The 21,000-nt window shown below is 42.5% G+C and overlaps 1 protein-coding gene across 24 annotated transcripts in view; it reads left to right on the top strand.

Moving 5' to 3' along the window:
* The window catches only part of NEDD4L (NEDD4 like E3 ubiquitin protein ligase), a 338,860-nt gene that overhangs the window by 265,616 nt on the left and 52,244 nt on the right, over window positions 1-21,000 (top strand). For 12 of the 24 annotated variants that reach the window (XM_082417938.1, XM_082417934.1, XM_082417933.1 and 9 more), the window contains 8 exons: window positions 2,735-2,867; window positions 4,018-4,194; window positions 6,427-6,501; window positions 8,134-8,193; window positions 13,174-13,305; window positions 13,792-13,911; window positions 14,981-15,178; window positions 20,817-20,894. In XM_082417938.1, coding sequence (XP_082274064.1) covers window positions 2,735-2,867; window positions 4,018-4,194; window positions 6,427-6,501; window positions 8,134-8,193; window positions 13,174-13,305; window positions 13,792-13,911; window positions 14,981-15,178; window positions 20,817-20,894 — 973 coding nt within the window. The remainder of the gene's footprint in view (window positions 1-2,734; window positions 2,868-4,017; window positions 4,195-6,426; window positions 6,502-8,133; window positions 8,194-13,173; window positions 13,306-13,791; window positions 13,912-14,980; window positions 15,179-20,816; window positions 20,895-21,000) is intronic. The other 12 variants (XM_082417940.1, XM_082417939.1, XM_082417943.1 and 9 more) reach the window with 8 other exon arrangements.

Genomic DNA, 21,000 nt, shown 5'->3' with positions numbered 1-21,000 from the left:
TAGGAGCTTTTAATTGAATGAGTGACTACAGATGAGTCACTTCTGAAAAGTGGGTACAGGCACGTGGTTTAGTGAAATGTCCGGGCCTGGATGCAGAGCTTCCAGACGGAAGGCGGCCACAGAACACTCCCCAGCCCTCTCAGGTCAGACAGTGGCCTTTAAAATGCCTCTAATTTTAGAATTGTCCTTATCCTATTTAAATGTAAACTGTAAACATTTTACTGTTAAAAGCACAAGTTTAAAAACATGAAGGAATTGCATTAAGACTATAAATGAACTTGTTAGACTCAAACACTTACTTTTAACTCTTTTCAGTACTTCTCTTTCTAAACCACTTCGGCCGTCTCCCATCTTAGCAGTAATTTAATCATATCTTAATGACTCAGCTCATCATTAGTCACTGATGTGTATGAATGTAAATGATCAGACACGCTGATCTTAATTGGCACTGAATTTGATAAATTTATGGTTTTTCTTCTCTTTATTAATTTGTATATTTCCCATGAAAGTCAAATGAAGAATATATATGTGAAATTAATGACTGAAGAAAATTGAAATAGCCACTTCTTAAATTTTTTCCCTGCCCCCAATAAAATCATGTTTCTGTTTTAAGTTGCCAGCTCAGACATATTTTTAAATGTTCATCTTCCCATTAGTGACCATTTAAACTTCCTGTCAGTTTCAACAGCCCTCTAGTTCAATTGCTTAATTAAGGGCAAAAGGCCTCCCTTGTATGAACATTTTCATTTTATCGCTAAAGACCATAAAAAAGCCCAGGGTTGGAATTTCAGAATCAGAGACATCTTTCTTCTTTATGCTATTTAGTTGTTTCTGGTTCACACTGGTTACTAATTATTCAAGCATGTTGGATAAGGAGGATTAGCATAATTGATTTTAAATGCCCCTTTTAAAGTAAGTCCTTCCAGAATAATGGAATTTTTATATACTTCTGAGAGATAGAAAATGCAAACATAGCAATATTAAAACCTTATTCTTTTCAACCTCTCCGAAATCCCTGTAACAATTCAAGTGTGTGTTATAACCCGGAACACACATTTGATATTGACTAAGTGACACCTGGCATTTCAAGTGAAGATTTAAAATTTTGATGAAACTTTTATATATACAATATTTTTAAGTAAGGCCAGTCATTATAAAGTGAAATTGAATTGAATGTCCTATAAAAATCACGGCAGCAGTATAAAATCACAAAGACAATATTATATTTTCTAACATATCCAAGAGAGTGTTATTTTTTATCATTCTGTTTTGGTGGTTTCAGAAATTGTGGTAGTATACTTGTGTGTCCCTTGATTTTAATTAGTTTCTCTATGGCCTTATGCGATTTTTTTTCTGAGGAGTCCTGCTTAACGTACTATTTTTAGTCCAGTTATAGTTTAATACAACTATAAGATATGCAAAATGTATATTTCTGTTAGGTTTTAAAAATTTGTATATTGGGCAGTAAAACTTCATTCAGATCTTAATATCAAGAGTTTTTATTTTAATGTGGATTAAAGAAAGGTAACCTTCATACTGTCCCTTTACCAGTAAAGCTAAAAAATGTAAAGATTTTTGGTGAAAATATTCAGACTCTCTTGGAAACTGGCATTAAAGAGTCACCTGTTTATTTACAAACAGTGCTGCTTACTGCAGACTGTTCACTGTTACAGGGGCCTAGCACGTTCTTTGGGGGGAATATAGGAAAATAGTATAAGTTAGCTTGAGATTCATTAGAATGTTTTAAAACCTATGTTTTAGGAAGAGTCTATAATGAGGGTCCTTGATTAATACTGGATTTCATTTAGTCTGAAATAATGTTTTCAAATATTAATTTGCAACGTCATTTTTTAACTGAATATGGTGTCTTATTGAAAGAGTCTGTAAAGGTTTTCTCTGAAAAACATTTTGACATTTAAACTTCTACTCTAAAAGCCTCCAAGTAGTATTTCTCCCAGAGGAGAATTGCCTGTAATTTAGTGCAAAAGTTTTCAAGATTGACTCAATGCTTTTCACATCCTGAATTAAGAGAGTTACATGACGCTCCCCCTGCCCCCCCCAAAAAAAAGACTATGAAGTTGCAGCGTTCCTCAAATCCCAGTTGATTTGGGAGGTTATTGCCTGATGTTTGTGAATTTTAAAAAGGAGTTTAATGGGGAGAAATGCAGTGTCATGCTTCTGAGATTCTGTCAAAATGAGATCCTCAGAGGCCGAAAAAGTTCACCTTGGGTCAGGAGCATTTCCCTCCAGACCCCAGCTTTGAGTTTATACTATTTGTGCTCATTGGTTAATTGTTGGTGACCAAAGGTTACGGCCTTGTCATTGCTGGACTCCTAGAGAGGGGTCACCACGGACTGGCCACGAGTGTGAGCTCACCTGTCACCTCTCCTTCAAGAGGCCTCACTTGTCACTGGGGCAGATGGATGGAGGACTTCGATTTCTCTTCTTTCTTAAACACTAAAGTACATGCTGCAGTATATGCCTGAAGGATACTCAAAAATATTGGGACAGATGCATTTAAAGACTGTATTTCAATGAAAGGGACCTAGGAGAACGCTTTAGCCGAGAGATGGTGGCAGATTCCCCTGCTGAACGGCCAGCTGATTGTCAGTGTTGGGCATGAGAGCACTGATGCTGTATTAGGCGTCAGGCCCTTGGTGGGTGTTGGCTGGTGTTGAGGGGCCAGGTGTCAGCACCGGTTCTCCTGACTCCCACCCTCCCCCCGCGCTCCCAGGGATGTGTCCTCCGAGTCCGACAGCAACATCCGGCAGATCAACCAGGAGGCAGCGCACCGGCGCTTCCGCTCGCGCAGACACATCAGCGAGGATCTGGAGCTGGAGCCCAGCGAGGGCGGAGACGGCCCTGAGGTAGGACTTCCCGCTCTGCCAGCACACTCCCTGGAGCTCCTGCTTTCCGTGTTCTCCAGGTTGATCCTGTGTCGTAATTTCTTGTCTCGGTAAATCTGTGTAAAAAGGAAGGATTCATGGTCTCGTAGCTGATTGATGACCATCGGGATATTTATTAACTTAGAAAGTGCTTACAAAAGCCATCTTTGATGAGTGCACATAGTGTACATGACTACAAAAGGGAATGACATTATTTTTAGCATGGAAATCTCAAGATGTTTTCACTTGATCCTTTATTTTTCCCCAGAGTCTAACCATCTCTTGTTAAAGGGCGACATGGTTATCGTCTTTGCGCAGTTGAAGTCGCCCTGTAACTTGTTTGGGTACCAAATACAAGTTTTTACTGAGTAGTTTTGACATAGTGAAAGAGATTTGTTACCAAGAAAATAGAAATTTGGGTGAATAGAAATGTTCGTAAGTTTACCCTTAAATGCTCATGGTAAATTACTGGGGAAGAATGTATATAAATTGAACAGCAAATTAGCAAGGCAGCAAACCATAACCTCCATGCTGCCTTAACAACTCTGTTTACTTATTAGAAATCCATTCTTTTTAAGCATTGCGTTAGGAAGATCATTCACAAAATGTTCCAGTGATCAAAATTAGAAAAGCAACACGAATGATGCCGTAATAAATTCACTAAAAGTTATCTTATACCAGGGCTTACTTACAGCATCTCTGCTGTTTTCATTGTGAATCCTCAGCGGTTAGAGTAAAAGAAAATTCATGAAAATCATAAACAAATTCCTGAGAATATTTTTGTAACCCATGCAGGTAGTATCAAGTGCTAGAAGCAAAGCACTGCTCAGAGAGGCGCTATTACAAAGGGGCTGAGAGCACAGCCCCTGGGACCAGGCTTCCTTGGCTCAAGTCCCGACCCCACCACTTCCTAGCTCTGTTGTTACCTTGAGCAAGTTATTCCCTCTGCTTCAGTGTCCGCATCTGTTAATCAGGGTAGTAGTCTTTATTTCCTTATGGATCCTGAGAAGACTGTGTGCCTCCTGAGTGCTCAGTCAGTGTGAATTACAGTTATCATAAGGGTTATTACTGGGGCGGGGAATGAGAGGGTCCCTCGTCCTAGCAGTTACCACAGCGTCTTGTTCCTTGGTAGCCTTGGGAGACCATTTCGGAAGAAGTGAGCATCAGTGGAGACTCCCTCAGCCTGGTGCTGCCTCCGCCACCAGCCTCGCCTGTGTCTCGGACCAGCCCCCAGGAGCTGTCTGAGGAACTGAACAGACGGCTTCAGATCACTCCGGACTCCAATGGGGAGCAGTTTGGTTCTTTGATCGTAAGTAATAGTCTTGTCTTCTAGCTCCCAGATAACTCTGACATTTTCCAAAGTTCCTCCTTCCCTAGGAGAAGCAGGACTATACCAAAATTAGCCCAAGCAGGTGAAAATCTTTCTTGATTCACAAAAAAACTCAAATCTATGACTTGTGTTTTATCAGCTTTAACCTTGTAGAATTTCTTTTCCCAGCCAAAGGTTCCTAAAGAGTACCTTTGTCATAAAGGTGGTGTTCGCACTGGGACCTGGGAGACATTGGGTCTCCAGGTTAATCCTCTTACGTCATACTCTGTGTGTGCTTTATCATTCTCATTTCACAGATGAAGACGTGATTTTAAGTGACCCGTCCAAGACAAGGTTAGAACAGGAGATAGAAGACACCTCCCAAGTCCCAGAGTACCAATCCTTGAGAAAGGTTGTGAAATTGTGACACTGTCACCAGGGTAGCATTTGAACTTGGGTTCTTAACCATCAGGGAAATTCATTGTAGATGCTTCAGGTGGGGCTAAGCCCCAATGAGAAGCAACAGAATCAGCCATGAAGACCTGCGTTTGACGACACAAAGCTTTGCAGAAAAAGCCCACAGAAAATTCCTGCTCATGCGTAAAATTGAGAAGCAATGCAGTCTCAGTGTCTCTCGAGAAATTGAACCTACAGATGTCCTGTAGTAAATGATGGTAGTCCCTCTGCTGAAAATGGCATCCTAGAAAAATAGTCATCATTACAGCCATATCAAATGTAAATGAATAGGAGGACTGCATAAAATGTAAAAGCCAGTAAGTACTCACAAGAGTTACTCCTTCAGTTATGTGTTTTTGTTTTAAAAGACACCATTGGCCCGTGTCATGAGTTGCACTGATCACTCAGTTAATGTGCTTTTGTATTAAAATTCTATGAATGTCCTTCAGAAAGAGAAATATCACTGAGATGAAAATTTAGTACTAAAGAGGCAGGAAAAAAAAGAGTTTGCATATATGGGATATTTGAATTGATAAAACTGTTGCTATGGAAACAACATAAGCAAGGAAGCCATATATTTAAAACTTTATAAAAGGAAGTAAGTACTGCCAGAAGCATAGCAGTGGTATACCTTTAGTCTACCAAGTGAAAAGCCATCATTTCAGGCAGCACTGATATTAAGCTATCATCTCTTATTATTTTTATAGGGAGCTTCTGCATTAATTATTCTAGGTTCATAAAATATCTTTAAGATCCAAGTGCAAGTGTCAGAATTATTTTAAGTTCACGTTGAGTCTGGTTCAACTATTAAATAGCAGTACCTAGGAAAGAGAGGAGTAGGGGAGTAAGGGGTTCTTCTCCAGTTTTGCTTGTCAAGGTCACTCTATTCAGGGACAACAGCATGAACTTTTACTAAAGGATGAATCCTTCATGCTAACCGTTGTGAAAAGACTTGAAAAGCTTCCCATTTACTGCTGCAGACTCTGTCTTTGACCTTACCCCATTTTCCTGATTGCAAAATATTAAAAGTGAGGAAATGCTACAGACTTGTCCCATGTACAAACCTGTTGCTAATTAGACCCCTGCCTTGTGTGTGTGTGACCTGCTGCTGATCTGTGGTCTTTTTTTTTTTTTTTTAACCATATAGATTAATACAAACAAGTGAGAGGAACATATTATACATTACACTCTAGATTTTTTTTTTTAGATTAACCGCACCTATTTTCCTTCATTCCTGTTCTGTACAACTTCTGAACTCCATTCAGAAGCTGAACGTATAAATACCTAACCCTTCAGAAGTCGCCGAAGATTATGTTTGAGTTCCCCTGGAAATAGAATCCAACTGATTCTTTGTCATTGGTCACAATAGTCAATGAATGTTTAAAGACTGTATGTCAGTATCTCTTCCTCTATTCGTGTTCCACTAGAATTTACCCAGAGGTTGCGTCTCAAAGCAGAATACAGGACTTCTAGCTTCTTTTTTCCATTATTAAAGCAGCACTCGAATGTTATCTGTGGAGTCCCCTTTCCTGTTTTGGCCTCTTATTTTTAACGTTATTTCTATCCCATCTGCTTAAGACACTTGAAAATGACAGTGGAAGATACTTGACTCCTTAAAAGATTACTCTCATTACCCCGAAAAGATGGTGTTTCATTTAATTACCTTCTAATATTAAAGAGCAGTGAATAGGCTTGAGTGATATATATTTTAAACCAGTGAAACTCGTTTCTCAGAATATGTGTTCCTGATGCTCCATGTCCTTTCCTGCCCTTCAGCAGAGAGAGCCTTCCTCGAGGCTGAGGTCCTGCAGTGTCACCGACGCGGTCGCAGAGCAGGCCCATCTACCACCGGTAACCCATGCTCATTTCCAGCCATCAGCTGGCTCTTTGGGCTTTCATTTAAAATCATCTGGGCTACTGAGGAAGAGTTTTTCCTGTGCAAATCCATTTACCATATACATAAGACATTAAAATTTCCTAGCAAATTGCCCAAGGAGAGTGAATTTCCAATACAAAGAGTTGTTATTGTCACCAAAGTCTCTGAAGTGCTAAAAACTCCATTGTTTTGCTTTTCCATCCAAATTAATACCAATTCTGATGTGCTTACTTGGCCTAAACATTAACAATTCCTTTTTTAAAAACTTCATTTGGTCCCTAAAGCTGTGTTTGAGTGACCTGTATCTCAAGAACATAGGAAGAACTCTTCTAGGTGGGCAGCAAGAAGTTCTTTCCATTACTAATGGCCTAAACTCTTAACCCGCAAAGCCTCTGTACCATCTCTTTAAAGGCAGCTCTACTGACTCAAGAGTTGGCTGTAATTTGTTCCCACTTTCCCACAGTTTTCATAACTAGCAGGAAATACAGAAGTGTAAAGGGTATTTAATAATATAGGACATAAATAAAAATGAATATTCTGATTGGAAAGCAGACCAGAACTGCTTTGGGAGATGTTTAATAAACACATTAAGAGTAAATTTTATGTAAATTTGTTTCTTGTTTTGGAGGAGAAAATATTATGTGGTTTCAGCATGCTTAACTTGATGTTTGACCTTGACCAATTTTTTTATTACGACAAATCCTTGATCACTGTTAGCGCTTGTTTATTGCATATGAAATTGTTTGCAATGAAATGATCATTGTTTATTGCATATAAAATTGAAGGGAAAGAAAGATTGCACTTAACAGTTTTTGCAATCATGGTGTCTTCCCTATTGTGTACATTTTTGCTCAACTTCGAAGGACTTTTTTTGCCTAGGCTTTAAGTCTTTTATGTTTACAGAATGAATTGATGAGTACATTAGTCAACTGAGTAATCAACATAATAGATGCAGTTGTGGCATACATGGAAAGGGCTGGTAGGTCAGAAGCTTGACAAGAGCATCCTTTCTGGGATGCAGTACAGGCCTCCCCCAAAACAGAACGATCAGCTGTGATGGACTAATGGGATACTCTTCAGATGATTCTGTGATCTTCCTTGATGAATTCATGGTGCTTTCTCTCCTTTTCAAAAATCAGTGTCAGTTTTATTGGCCAAAAGAGCTCACTTCCCTGAAAACTGATGATTCTTTCCTCTTTCCTTGTGCTCTGTGAAGCTGTGAACTCACTGATCACCAGTGGCCTCTTACTTGAATTTCTGAGTTTGACAGATTTAAGAATCTGCTAATTATTTAACAGTGGGGGCACAATAGTGGTGCTTTCCTTTTTTTTTTTTTCATAAGACATCTCACGTCGTTGAGATTGTCAGTTCATCGTTTACCCAGATCAGGGCTGCAAGCTGAGCCTTCTCTGGATGGTAGGGTGATCGTGTTCCTCTTTCCCTTCTGGTCATCAGTGGTTGCTCAACTTTATTTGGACCGGGTGGATTGCAGAGATTTTGATTCATGTCACCTGCCTTACCGGCTGCACCAGCACTGATTCCTGATTCAATAAGCAATGGGTGGTCTCCCGAAATGCATTTCACTGATGTAAATTATCATTTAACAGCCCAGTGCCCCAGCTGGGAGAGCACGTTCATCAACTGTCACGGGTGGTGAGGCGCCAACGGTAATGATACCCTCGTTCAGACATTAATGGCAAAACTGTGGGTTGGTTTTAATATTTTGGGTAGTGGTGAATATACACTTTTTTCTTCTTTTTTTGATAAGAGCAGCTTCTTATGTGCCACAGACCTGCATGCTTCTTATTTTAAACCTCTCACTTTCACGTTGTTTGAAGGTACTGGGTAAAACAAATTGATTTTTAGTCCCGTATACTTTTATGAGGAATACTGTCAAGCTTTGTTTAAAGTGCATTTTAATCTGAACATTTAGAGTCTATTTCTGCCTTTTAGTGTTTGTACTCCTGATAAGCTTTTCCCATGTGTTTAGAAGACTTGGGTAAAATATTTTGGTTGGAGGAGAATCAAGGAAGCCACAGGAATTGCATGCAATTATACATGTGAATTTTCAGTTATACATTTCCTGTACCACGTTTCAAAGGCTGGGTTAGATTTTTTGTATCACAAGCATGAACCAGTGATCTTTCTCTGCTACCAGGGGCCCCTAATCACAGGTTCACAGGTATGAACAAGTGTTCATATAATTTAGGAGGAGAGAAGAAAGAGTATAATTAAGAAATTGAAAAGATCTAGAAAAATGGTGTTTTTAAGCCAAGTATCTGTTATTCTTATTACTCAGTATTTTAAGTAATTTCTACTATTCATGTTTGTGGGTAACTTGCATGACTGTGTACTTTAGTTGCCTGTTTTCTCCTTGATCCCTAAAGACAGGCTAGTTTATAGTTTATGCTTGGAGCTGCTGTAGCTATTTGAAGAATTGTCCTTACTGTTTTAACTTTGTATGTTTGTTGTAACTGCTTATTACTCGAGAACACCTTTAAATACATATACGATCGCTGATTTTCTGCAGGATGTTGATTTAAAGGAACAATTTGGTTATATTGTTAGAATTTACTGCTCAGCATTGTACACTGGAAAATAGAAGTGGCAGTCAGCAAAAATCAGCCCAGTTTAAGGTATTGAGCTGCAGTGAAGGGCATGTGTTGGGTGGGCGAGGCTCAGCCTCCAGTAGAATTCAAGAAAGTTCAAATAAACTAGTATATTTCCTATGGTGCGCTAGTAATTTCCATGGGAGTAGAGCTGCGAGGCAGATCACTTCATGAAATGATTTTAATAAGAGTGCAGGGCTGATGAGCATCTACTATCATTTTTGCATTTTGTTGGCCTTGGAACCTGTTGTGAGTGTTGCAGTGTTGCGATAGCTGATGACATTAAATGACAGGGTAAACTGAATTATGATCGTCCTGGGTTCCATGGTCAGAATCACCTGGCAGGACGAAGTGATGCATGTGAATGAGCTCCCCGTGGCCCTGCCACTGTGCTTTTCTTCTTGCCTGTGCTCTCCCCCTCCCCCAGCAATGAATTAAAAATAGGAATTTGGTTTTGTTTTCTATTTTCAAAGACTGGGTAGTAATATTTCCTAAATGTTTTATCTACTCTCATGCTTTCTACATACCTGGTAATCTTTCACCTGGAATAAGCAAACTTACCTTATGGCTGCATTAGAAATTATCACGTCTATTTCTTTTGCACCCTCACCATCCCTCGTGACGAATAGCCTTTACTTTTGCTTTTCCAATTCCATCTCCTACCATGTGTTTCCCCCTCTTTTACACCTTCTCCCTGTCAGCCGCAACACTGAAGTGTGCTGTGTCATCCTGGAGCTACCCTGGGACTCCCCATCCCACTCCTTCCTCTGTGCTCTCATAAACGTACATGTGGGTGCATGCGTGCGCACATACACACACACAGACACACACACACACAAGTGGGATCTCATATACGTATTAGTTATCAACTTGATATTAATTCACTTGTGGTCATTTTTTCGGGACATACTAATTATTACATAGTAGTCAGTGATGTGAATGCACCTCAGTTTATGTAATTTTCCCACATCGATGAACATTCAGCCTCCACCCCCTGGGCACTGCTCGCCATGTGGCTTTATTAACCATCCTGGTGTTGCTCTCTTTCCATGGTAGTGCTTTTATTTCTATAGTATAATGAACAAGCCCTGATTCTCATCTGCGGAGCCACAGCCCTTTGACGTATGACAAATAAATATGCACTGGTGTCACTTTCCAGCTGGCTAAGCATGAACCCTCTCTGTGAGAGAAAATGAGAGGCATAGCACAGTTTGGGGGTTTTGCTATATATACCCTAATGATACACTGAGGTAAGAGTGTGGCAGGGTTTGAGTGAATCTTGGAGAATCTGTGATAGCGCCAAACGTTTATCATCTTTAAAAGCATTTTGAAACTTTTACAGCTCCAGTGTAATTGAGTTCTTCATTTTCATGAAATAAATGGAGCCACCATGAAGCTGCAGTTAAATGGCTCCTTGGCTTTGTGAAACACGGCGGTAGAATTCAGACGAAAAGCTGTGAAGTGTTAAATTAAGCTGACTGGCCGTTTTCTAACTTGTCTCCTGATTAATTCACATGTTCTTGAGGTGGTGAGGAATGCACGTGCGCAGAGGCACGCGCACTCCACGCACACCGCAGGAGAAGGCTGACGTTGGCTCCAGGGCTGCGCCCCTGCCATGGTCTGCTCGTAGAAGCCGAGCCCCACCCCCTCCCCAGCTGTGGGAGGTGGTGTTTAGAGTCACAGACGGAATCCTCAACACAGGTTGTTCTTCATGGTCATTTGGAAAGAACCCTATAAAGAACCATTTTAATAACACCATCTTGCGTAAATGGAACTAGATCGTAGGTTGCCAATTCATTTCTCAGTAGAAGGTAGAAGGAACATTTTAATCAAATGCAGTGTTCTCTACAACACTCCTAGTTTTCCATAAACTGATTAGTCCTATTAACTGTGGATCTATGAACGTAACCTGGTTGCTCCAATACTCTGCTGGAACTCAGTCCTGAGATTATCCATGACACAAACCAGCTATGTTAGTTTATTAGCCTCCTCGTAAATATCCTTTCCAGGGATACTACAATTGTAAAACTATCCTTAAGGTTTCCAAAATGGAGTTTTCTGAGGGCACATCTAATTGCCTCTCCGCAAAAAATAATTCAACGGGGAAGCCAAAAAGCAGCATTTAGTATTTAGTATTCTATTCAGCCAAAACATTTTTGGTCCTCATATAAACAAACAGTATGTCAAGGCTTGATAGCATGTACTTGGCCAAAAATACTAATCAACCACGAACTTAGGTTACAGAGACCATTAGGTCAGCAGAATCCATTGCTGTAGTGCCCAGATAAAAAGTAGCCTGGAAATAGCTCCTTTGTGTTGGTGTCACAGCGAGAGGAGGCAGGTGGAAAGAGCTTTCAGCTGTAGACAAATTCATCTGTCTTTAATACGCATGGAAGGATCAGGTCTGCATATTGATGTTTCTTCCACTCTTGTTGTATCCCCCACACCTAGATCCAGGACTCTACATACTCAGAGTCTTGGAATTGCCATTATGGGGCCTTGGGGACTTTATCTGGAATCATGTCAAGGAAATAGTTGCTTCAGTTTTAGCAGAAAGTTGTCTTTCAGATTAGTACACTTGCCCTGCTGGGTAAATGTGTTTTAGAAATAACCATTAAGGCAGCTGCTTCCCGGTCTGTTTTTCTCTGGAATGTGCTGTTTGAGCTCATGAAGTAGGATATTAAGCCTCGTTGCCTGCAGTCCCCAAATTACATGGCTGCATCCCTGATCTTGCTTTTCAGTTCAAGGTCTTGCAGTGGACTGGGGGACCCTCTTTGCCAAGGTACATTGTTGGTAGAGAACACGAAAGATGGGATGAGCACAAGGAGAGATTGGGCTAAGAGACTGACATCTTCAGCCTAATCAAGAAAACTGCACCTGGTAAAATGTCTGGAGTTTCAGAAGATCCTAATTAGGGAAGATGGTACCCTAAAAGAAGTGGTTTCCTTTTGTAACCTCACGTAAGAGATTATTCCTGATGTTTGGCCTCTTGTTTCTTTTACGCTCCCCCAAGAGCCTTGGTAGTCGTGGTTGGCTTCTTGTTCCTACCCCCTTCCTTAGAGTAGCAGCCCTTTCCCAGCTACAGATCTCACGCGCAGCACCCAGACGTCCAGGACGTCCTGGACGGCACTGGCCTCAAACAAACATCCCCTTGCCTGCGTGAGTCTTTGAGACACCCTGCTTCCCAGCAGCTCTCCACCCCGCCTGCATTTCTCAGACTGCTTCTTACAAGCAAAAGTGTTGCAGGAAGCCTTTTGCGATCTGCTTTGAACTATCCAACCATAGTCACTCTGTACTGCACATATCTCTAAGCCCAGAAGCTACCTGTGCTCCATTCACCCTTTAAGGAGACAAACTCCATATGGGAGGACGGCGGGAAGTACAGCCTCAGTTATCACGCTTCTTTGGAATTCTGGCCTCAGATTGCCAGGTGGCATTCCGGGCTGGGGTAGTTGCGATGATCTGGTCAGTCACTAGTGTGAAAGCAGGCCTCGTAGAGAACAGACTCTGTGAGTGTGTCCCCCCGCCCCCCGTGCCAAAAGCTACATAGTGTAAGTGCCCTAAGCTGGTGAAGAATTTAGGAATAAGCTAGGAGAACATCCCTGTGACAGCTAGATTGAGGAAAAAATATGCAGGGCATCCCTCTCAGAGTCGGTAACATTTAACAATTTGAAATACCTCTTAGGCTCTACGTGGTTTGACAGTAAAATGCAGTAACTAAAATGAATTGTCACATTATCCTCTTCCCTTATGATCACGTTGGCAGCAACCCTTTATGTCAACCCTTTATGTTGAAGGCTGCATGGCCTGGAACTGAGTTTTGTAAGATTTCTGACCCTACGGCTTGTGTAGGAGTTCATTTCACAGTAGGTTTAAAGCTATTGGAAACCTGTTGCTGTTTTCCAGGCACTCATGTTTTCGGTACCATTAGAATTAACTCACTTTGTCTAGCACAAATAATTCTGGGTATGTATTACTTTATTAAGTTGATCAGAAAAATGCAAGATATTAAATAATAATGATTTCTTACATAAACAGCCATCAGTGGCCTATGTACATACCACGCCGGGCCTACCTTCAGGCTGGGAAGAGAGAAAAGATGCTAAGGGACGCACGTACTATGTCAATCATAACAATCGAACCACAACTTGGACTCGACCTATCATGCAGGTATGCAGATCGCCACACAGCTTATAGTCACAGGCAGTAGAAGCCGAAACGTACGCGAACCCCATGTTCCTGATGTTGATGTGTTGTTCCGAAGAACCCATGTTTAAGAAAATTTTTCTCGCACGTGCATTACTTTTAAACATAATATTTGCCTAAGGAAGAATTTGGTCCCTGACTCAGTCTCTCCCAAGATGGTCCATTTTAAAAACGTGATGTGATAAGAGCCTGCTTATTGCAATGGGTAGCGTCCCTCCGAACCCCCTTTTTTTTCTGAGGCTGGTTTTTATGCCGGCCGGTGATTCATTTTTATTTCCTCGGAGTGTTCTTCCCCCGTCCTTCCCCCCATTATTATGCGCAGTCATTTCCTCCGTGCTTTAAACAGGCCAGACCTCTCATCACCGCTGGCCGTGTTGTTGGGTCCGCACTGCAGTCACGCGCGCAGGGAGAGCCCCACACGAAGCTAACTTGTGTTTGCCTCCAACGTAGCTTGCAGAAGACGGTGCATCCGGATCCGCCACAAACAGTAACAACCATCTAATCGAGCCTCAGATCCGCCGGCCTCGTAGCCTCAGTTCGCCAACAGTAACTTTATCTGCCCCACTGGAGGTGAGAAGGCTACGTCATCTAATTGGGGTCACGTCTCTCCTGTGACTTCTCCTCACTCTCTCTCCTCTCTGAACCGGGACTTGCGTTTCCCAGCCACCTTCCTCTCTGACAATCAGTCGCTGTGTTCGTGGTGAGGGGTGTCCTTGTGCCGCCTCACTCCATGCCTCCCATCCCTGGACTCACGTGATCCTCATTCTCATTGGGCTGAGGCCACGGTGGCTTGTACTGGACATGGGCCCCTCTTTTCAGAACTCTCTCCATTCGTGTTGTGTTTCGCTCCTTACCGCCTGTTACCTCATGAGACTCGCATAATAACTCGTATTGGTTCAAATACCCATGCTTACGTTGAGTTTTTAAACATAGCTGTTGCTTTGATCCGTTTTTCCTTTCGACCGTAAGGTCTTCCATTGTATCAGCCTCCGTGTTTCTGATGCCTGTTTCCATCTCTGAGTCACTGCTGGGCATCTGCTTTGCGCCCTCCTGTTTGTGTGGTTTTAGGGACATCCCTTAACATCACAAATACCAGAGACGAAACCTTTGAAGTTCTAAACGTGACTGCATCTTAGAGATGGCTGCGGGCTTCTCCATGCCCGGGTTTAAGATGTTGATAAGTGGGAATGGGCGATATCGCCTCCAAACTGTGATGTAAATGTCCTGGGTAACAACTGTGCAATTCCAGGTGGCTGTCTCCGTTGATGGAGGTTTTTCTTTTCTGCTCTAAAAATTGCCACTCCATCTTCGTTAGACTGTGAGCTCATTCAGAGCAGGGGCATGTTCTTCTCCACCTTCTGTAAAATCTCCATCCATAATGCTCACTACGGAACAGTATTTTGTGTACGTGCCAAGTAGCTATCAAAGGATGGTGGTTATACGTACTTAATATTGTTGTGTGTTTAACCAGTAGAAAAAACTTACAGTTAGATTAATTTCAAAAGTAAACCAAGCAGGTTTTTTAGGAGCTTCCCCCTTGTCCCTCTTCAAAGAGGAGCGTTCCATGACCCCCAGGTACATGTTGACCCCTCTGGACTAGCACCTGATAAGACTTCTAATGCGCATTATTATTCCTTAGGGTGCCAAGGATTCACCCGTACGTCGGGCTGTGAAAGATACCCTTTCCAATCCACAGTCCCCACAGCCATCACCTTACAACTCCCCCAAACCACAACACAAAGTCACACAGAGCTTCCTGCCGCCCGGCTGGGAAATGAGGATAGCGCCCAACGGCCGGCCCTTCTTCATTGACCATAACACAAAGACTACAACATGGGTAAGGTCACTACTTTTATTTGGCTCCATTTTCATCCTGAGGTCTGGCATTCATTCCTTTATTTCCTTACCCAGTATCCATGGTTCTTGCAGAGAAATTTCCTGGCAGTGAAGCGTGTCCCCAGAGGGTCTTCTCAGCTTGGTCTAGACTCCGCACATGGGGGCTGGTGGGGAGCAGGTGACTTACGGGCACAGGCTAATGGCCTTCTTTGGTATTGGTGCCTTCAGAGCACTCCGGCAAAGCTCTAGTTGTGACGATTTACCATATATGGAAAAAAGGTAGTGCTGCCTATAGCTAGGATTTTGATGTCACTGCTTCCCGTCTCAGGATGCTGTAACCTTATTAGGAATTCTAATCTTTTTAGAAATAATGTTTCTTTGTCACTTTCTTTTTGCATCTGTGTTGACATTACCCATCTTTATTTTTATTTGATGTGCCGTTTCAGTTTTTACTGTTTACATCAGATAAGTATTTTATACTCTGTGCTACATTACTTTCTTTTAATTGTGGATCAGGGGGTGTACTAAGGACTTTGTACATTTGATAGCTCTTTTTTTGTGAACATCTTGTCACAGTTGGTTATTTCTTATCACAGGGCTCTTCCATGTGCCCCTGAATCATGCATGAGAGAGAATCCGTGTATCGTGTTAACCTGAGAAAAATGAGATTAATGAAAAGTACATATGCATATCTTTATATTCCTCTGTTCACTCTTCATTTCTTCCGGGGAATCAGTGGTGGCTTATTTAATGTAGCATGGAGTTCTTTTAAAAGTCAGTGGTATTTTTCTACTGAATGATCTCTAGACCGATGATTAACCTGAAATGCGTCCTCATGTTTCTATTTCTGATGCTACCGAAGGTTTGTTTTCCTTCCTCTCCCTTATATCCCCATCTGATTGTCTGGGTACCGAGTGTAACTCAAGTCTTTCTGTCCTCTGGGCTACTTGCTCAGAACTGATGGTACGTGAAAGCTGGTTGAGTCTTGGTGATCGTCACTGGCCCTAGCTCTGTGGTCTTGGACCAAGAGTGAACACATGCTTTAAATTCCCATTTCTAGTGTAGACACCAAGTATACCCAGTTGAAAGAACAGCAGTATCGTGTTAAGGAAGACACCTGGCCCCAAATGGTCTGGACTGTCACTCACACTTCGCCCGTGGTGTGATGGTAATTCGGTCCCTTGAGAATTGGGTTAGGTGGCCCGGCAGACTCTCAGACCTCATGGATCGTGGTACGGTGTGTCTTCACGAGGACAATCCTAGCATTTGGGGCAGGACTGTGCCTGTTATTTGCAAGACATTTAACATCCTTGGCTTCTGCCACTGCATCCTAATAGCCACTGTTCCCCACCCCCCGACCCCTATTCTAGTGACAACCCAAAAAGCTCCCACGCATTTCCCAACACCCCGTAGTGAGAACCACGCCAATTTTGAAGTAAAGGAATAACCTGCCAAGAGAATTTATCATTCAGATCTGGTAACATTCATTGGGTAAACGCGTCACTACTGCTAAGGCATATATGATAACATGTAGCTTTGAAGATAAGATTACAGGTTTGTGGCAAGATGAGGGTAAAAGATAGGTCGCTCCTTGGGAAATAGAGTGAGAGAGATTGGTTTGAAAATCTTTTTTCCCTCATGGACATAGAACCTGTGGCAGTCCTGCTAGTGTACCCATTTCTACTTACTGCAGCACAGCTGGGATTTCAGTTCCTCAGCCAGAAATGGGAGCTCCAGAAATAGGGGGTAAATATTGTAAAAGTAGATGGATTAGCGTATGGAGCCACTGTGGCTTGCCAACATAAGCTATGATTTTAGTAATCTGAACTAGCTTAGTAATCAAATCCCCTAACCTTTTCACAGCCTTTCACACCACAACTGCAGTGTAATTGCAGCTGGGCAGATTTTATTTAAAATAGCACCAGCTTTATTTATTGCCTGCATCGGTGCTGAATGAAACCCAGTTTGAATTTTCAATTGCCCCTTTCCACCAGATACTTGTGACTCACTGATTTACTGATTTAAAGTTTTAATTGGTTAAAACAACATTTTGTTGCTGCTGCTGTCATTGAAAATCCTGTAGGGAACAACTGGGAATTCCACAAACCGCCACGCTTCTCCTCTAAACTCTGGATGTGCTGACACAGCCGCGTTATCCCTGCTAAACAAAGGCCCATACAAAATTCTCGCTGTGGAACGCAGGCTCTGAATTGCTTGTTTATCTTGACAAAAGGTGGAAGGATGGAGAGAACTGTAAAGATAATTTTCGGCTTAAAACCTGTGTTGAGTTTGTTTGGGGTTTGCTTTGTTTGTTTTTTAAAGAGAGCACAAATAAGAGAGAACAGCTATTCTTAGATTTGAGCATTATCATAGGAAAAGGAAAAAAAAAAAAATTGGTCAGACAGGTTGAGAATAATGAAAATTGTACTTCTTCCCCCAGCACCCTGTGTCCTCTTGGTTCCTGCACTAACCAGAAGCAGGAAAAGGTTCAGGCCAGCATTTCCCTCGTATACATTGATAGAGGAAAATTCCCTTTGAAGTCTATTTATAAAACACGGCCTCTCGCACACACGCATATTGGAGGCCGTGTGCCAGCCATCTATCAGGAATAAAGTCTGACACAGCAAATAAGCATCACTTTGTCCCCACCTGGATCTGGGGGGGCTGTAGCTGCATGGTAGAGACCGCCGGGGAGCTGAGGAGAAGATTACAGGAGGGCTTCGGCTCTCGCATTCCTTCTGCTGAAGAAGCAGCTCAAAGCGTGCGTGTAAGAGTATATTTATGTCTTTTACAGGACAAAGCCTTGGCTTATTTTTGTAGCAACAAAGGTTATACATTAATTAAGTTTCAGGTTTGTTTTCTACCCAGGTCCAAACTAATAAAACTCACTGTAGTCTAGCCCTGGTGGTTGTTCCCTTCCAGGATCGAAAAAGCACAGTTGTCTTTTCAACTAGCCAGCATGCCCATATTTTATATATTTTTAAATGATTCCACGAAGAAACTTTTTTTTTTTGGGCTGAGCGGCATATCGGATCTTAGTTCCCCGACCAGGGATCGAACCCGCGCCCCCTGCATTGGAAACGCAGAGTCTTAACCACAGGACCACCAGGGATGTCCCCAAAACCTTTTTTTTTAATTAAATAAGATGTTGATCTTTGCCTTCTGTTTAAAAACGCTTTCAGCTGTAATTGAGGGAAGCAGTTGTGAAATACTGATACAATTACGACGGAGTGCCCCTACTATGCTGAGGAAAGGGAGAAACAGCCCAGTGTGTTGTGTATTTTATTCATTCATATTTGTATCGTTTGAGACCTCATTAGGATTCCAGCTGACTGTCATTCCTGAAGTTGTCCCAAGTCCTGTGGGGCCTTGGCTGCCCTTCTCCCGCTCGTCTAGCTGCCCCTCTGTCATTCAGGGGATTCCGTGGGCGGGTGGGTTCCGTACTGCCCCCCAGGCTTAGCCCGCAGAGCTTGATGGGTGACAGCTGCTGCCATTATTTTGATTTTAGTTGGTATAAAAAAAATCACGTGACCCCTAGGGGCCTCCAGCCCTCACATTCTGTGAATTCCGGGTTTCCGTGCAAGGCCATTTCAGCAGACCTGGGAAAGTGAATTTACTTTACGCTTCACGTTCCTTCTCCTACCCCCGTCACTTTTCTTTAATTTCAGCTTTTTTGTTTGTTTGTTTGTTTCAATCACCAGCTCTTTACCAAAGGGGTCGATTGTCTTTCACAGTAGCCTGTGTGTGTGATTCCAAGGCACGGCTGGCCTCGCACGTAGCATGCAGAAGCCCCTGTCCTCACGCATGGAATAGCAGCCTCAGCCTTTCTCTCTTCCCAGCGTGAGCAGCGGCTGTGGTCTGCCCAAGCTTCCCCTGCGGTGGCGGCATTGCCTGGGCCAGCCCTAGAGCTGGCCTTGGGTGGCTTTAGTGGGGTTCGGGGCTCTAAGGTTTTCCTCAGTCCATGGCCAAGCGGTCACAGATGTTTACCAGATTATTAGCTTTTTAGACCTTCTAGATCGTAAATCTACCTAGCGTATCTGTTTACACTGTAGGTGTTCCAGTATACTACAGAATACTGGACTATTTTATGCCTCTAAGGAGCAAAGGTTGATTTGTACGCGTGTGATTCTTGTTGTCATTCTTGCCAGCTCCAAAAATCTATCACTCTGTTACTATCCCTTGATACTAATGGTTTAGACTGTTAACTTGGGGAAAATGATTTTAAAGCTTTATCGAGGTATAATGCGCATACCGTACAGTTCGCCCATTTAAAATAATACAACTGAATGATTCTTAGACCATCACACATGTGTGCAACCATCACCATAATCAGTTTCAGGCCGTTTGCATCGCCCCCAAAGAAAACCCCATACCCATTAGCCGTCACTCTCTGTAATCTAGGAGATGTTTAATACAGTCTTGGTATATAATCATATGTAATTTCATATCTCCAAACAAAAGTGGGTTTTATTATTTTCCCAGTTTTATACCGTTTCATTTTCTTGCTGACTTGGGAAAATGCTGAGGCAGAAAACCTTTTAGTAGTTTGACAGCAACAAAGGCTTTAACATTAATGAAATAAAGGTTTTTTTTTTTTAAGGTTTTAGGGGGTTTTTTGTTTTGTTTTTTATTATCTTAGGCTTATTTGGTTAATAATGTGTTATTCTGAGTTTTATCATTTTGTTTTCTAATCTTTTGAGTTTCAAATAGGGATTCTCTAAGTTACACTGCATTTTAGTTGGGTCTGTATAAGTGAAGGACAGCTGCCAGACTCTAAACCAGAACCTGTGGGCAAGTTCTCGTTCTCTGTGAGACTCCGTTTCCTCATCTAAAGGAGCAGAGATTACGTGCCCAACCCCCTAACAGGGTGGTTGCAAGATCATACACCTGACTGTTCTTTGTAAGTTATAAAGCCTGACCCAAGATGTCAGAGTATGTATTTTTCTGTCATTGTTTCTGTGTGGTATCTTATGAAGCATATCCCTTAAGAAAAATATTTTGTAAACTTTTCAGATTTAATTTGTGGAACTTGAGATCAAGAATCCCAGTAAAGTTCTCTCATAGGGATGCGACTCTGTGATGTTGCCGACTAACTCTGGGGCAGGACATGCCTGGACAGTCACACCAGATTCAGATTTTCGGCTTTAGCTCAAGAGAGGGTGGAAGGAAGCAACAGCAGACTCAGTACTGACGGAATGGGTGTTTCTAACAGGCTAGCTGCCCTCACCCCGGAGCTCCGGGTCCACAGGGAGCTGTACCAACCAGTGTCCCCACCCCCTCTCTGTGGAGTAGGACCTCCTCATCTTCACTGGCATCCTCTACTCTGGTCTCCATGGTAACATCACTGCTGGAACCCTCTTCCTCTTCACCTGCTCAGGGTCTGGGGGAAATGGTTAACCTTTGACTTAAACATTCTTACTCTCCTCCTTTCATCAAGTTCAAGGAGGAAGAGTAGAATCTTTTTGGAGAGATGGTCAGCCAGGCCTCCTATACGGAGGTGGGGTCCTCCCCTCCCCCCTGCAGCAGCCCCCCACACAGGCAACCTGCTTGCTGTGGAACACACACACCTCCAGAAGGGGAGGACCAGTACCACTCACAGATATCGCTCCTAACATCTGTCTCTTACATTTTTCTTGCAGGAAGACCCACGCCTGAAATTTCCAGTGCATATGCGGTCAAAGGCATCTTTAAACCCCAATGACCTTGGCCCTCTTCCTGTGAGTACACTGGAGACACACGGACCAGTCTGAAAATGTTTACTCATTCATGGGCCCAATGTTGATAGGGGAGCCCTGTGACCTTCTCTTTCTCCGGACGTTTTGA

The sequence above is a fragment of the Balaenoptera physalus genome, assembly GCF_965194825.1.
Source record: "Balaenoptera physalus genome assembly, chromosome: 12".
NCBI lineage: Eukaryota > Metazoa > Chordata > Mammalia > Artiodactyla > Balaenopteridae > Balaenoptera > Balaenoptera physalus.
The sequence above is the reverse complement of the archived record's forward strand: the minus strand, read 5'-3'. Positions and strand labels throughout refer to the sequence as shown.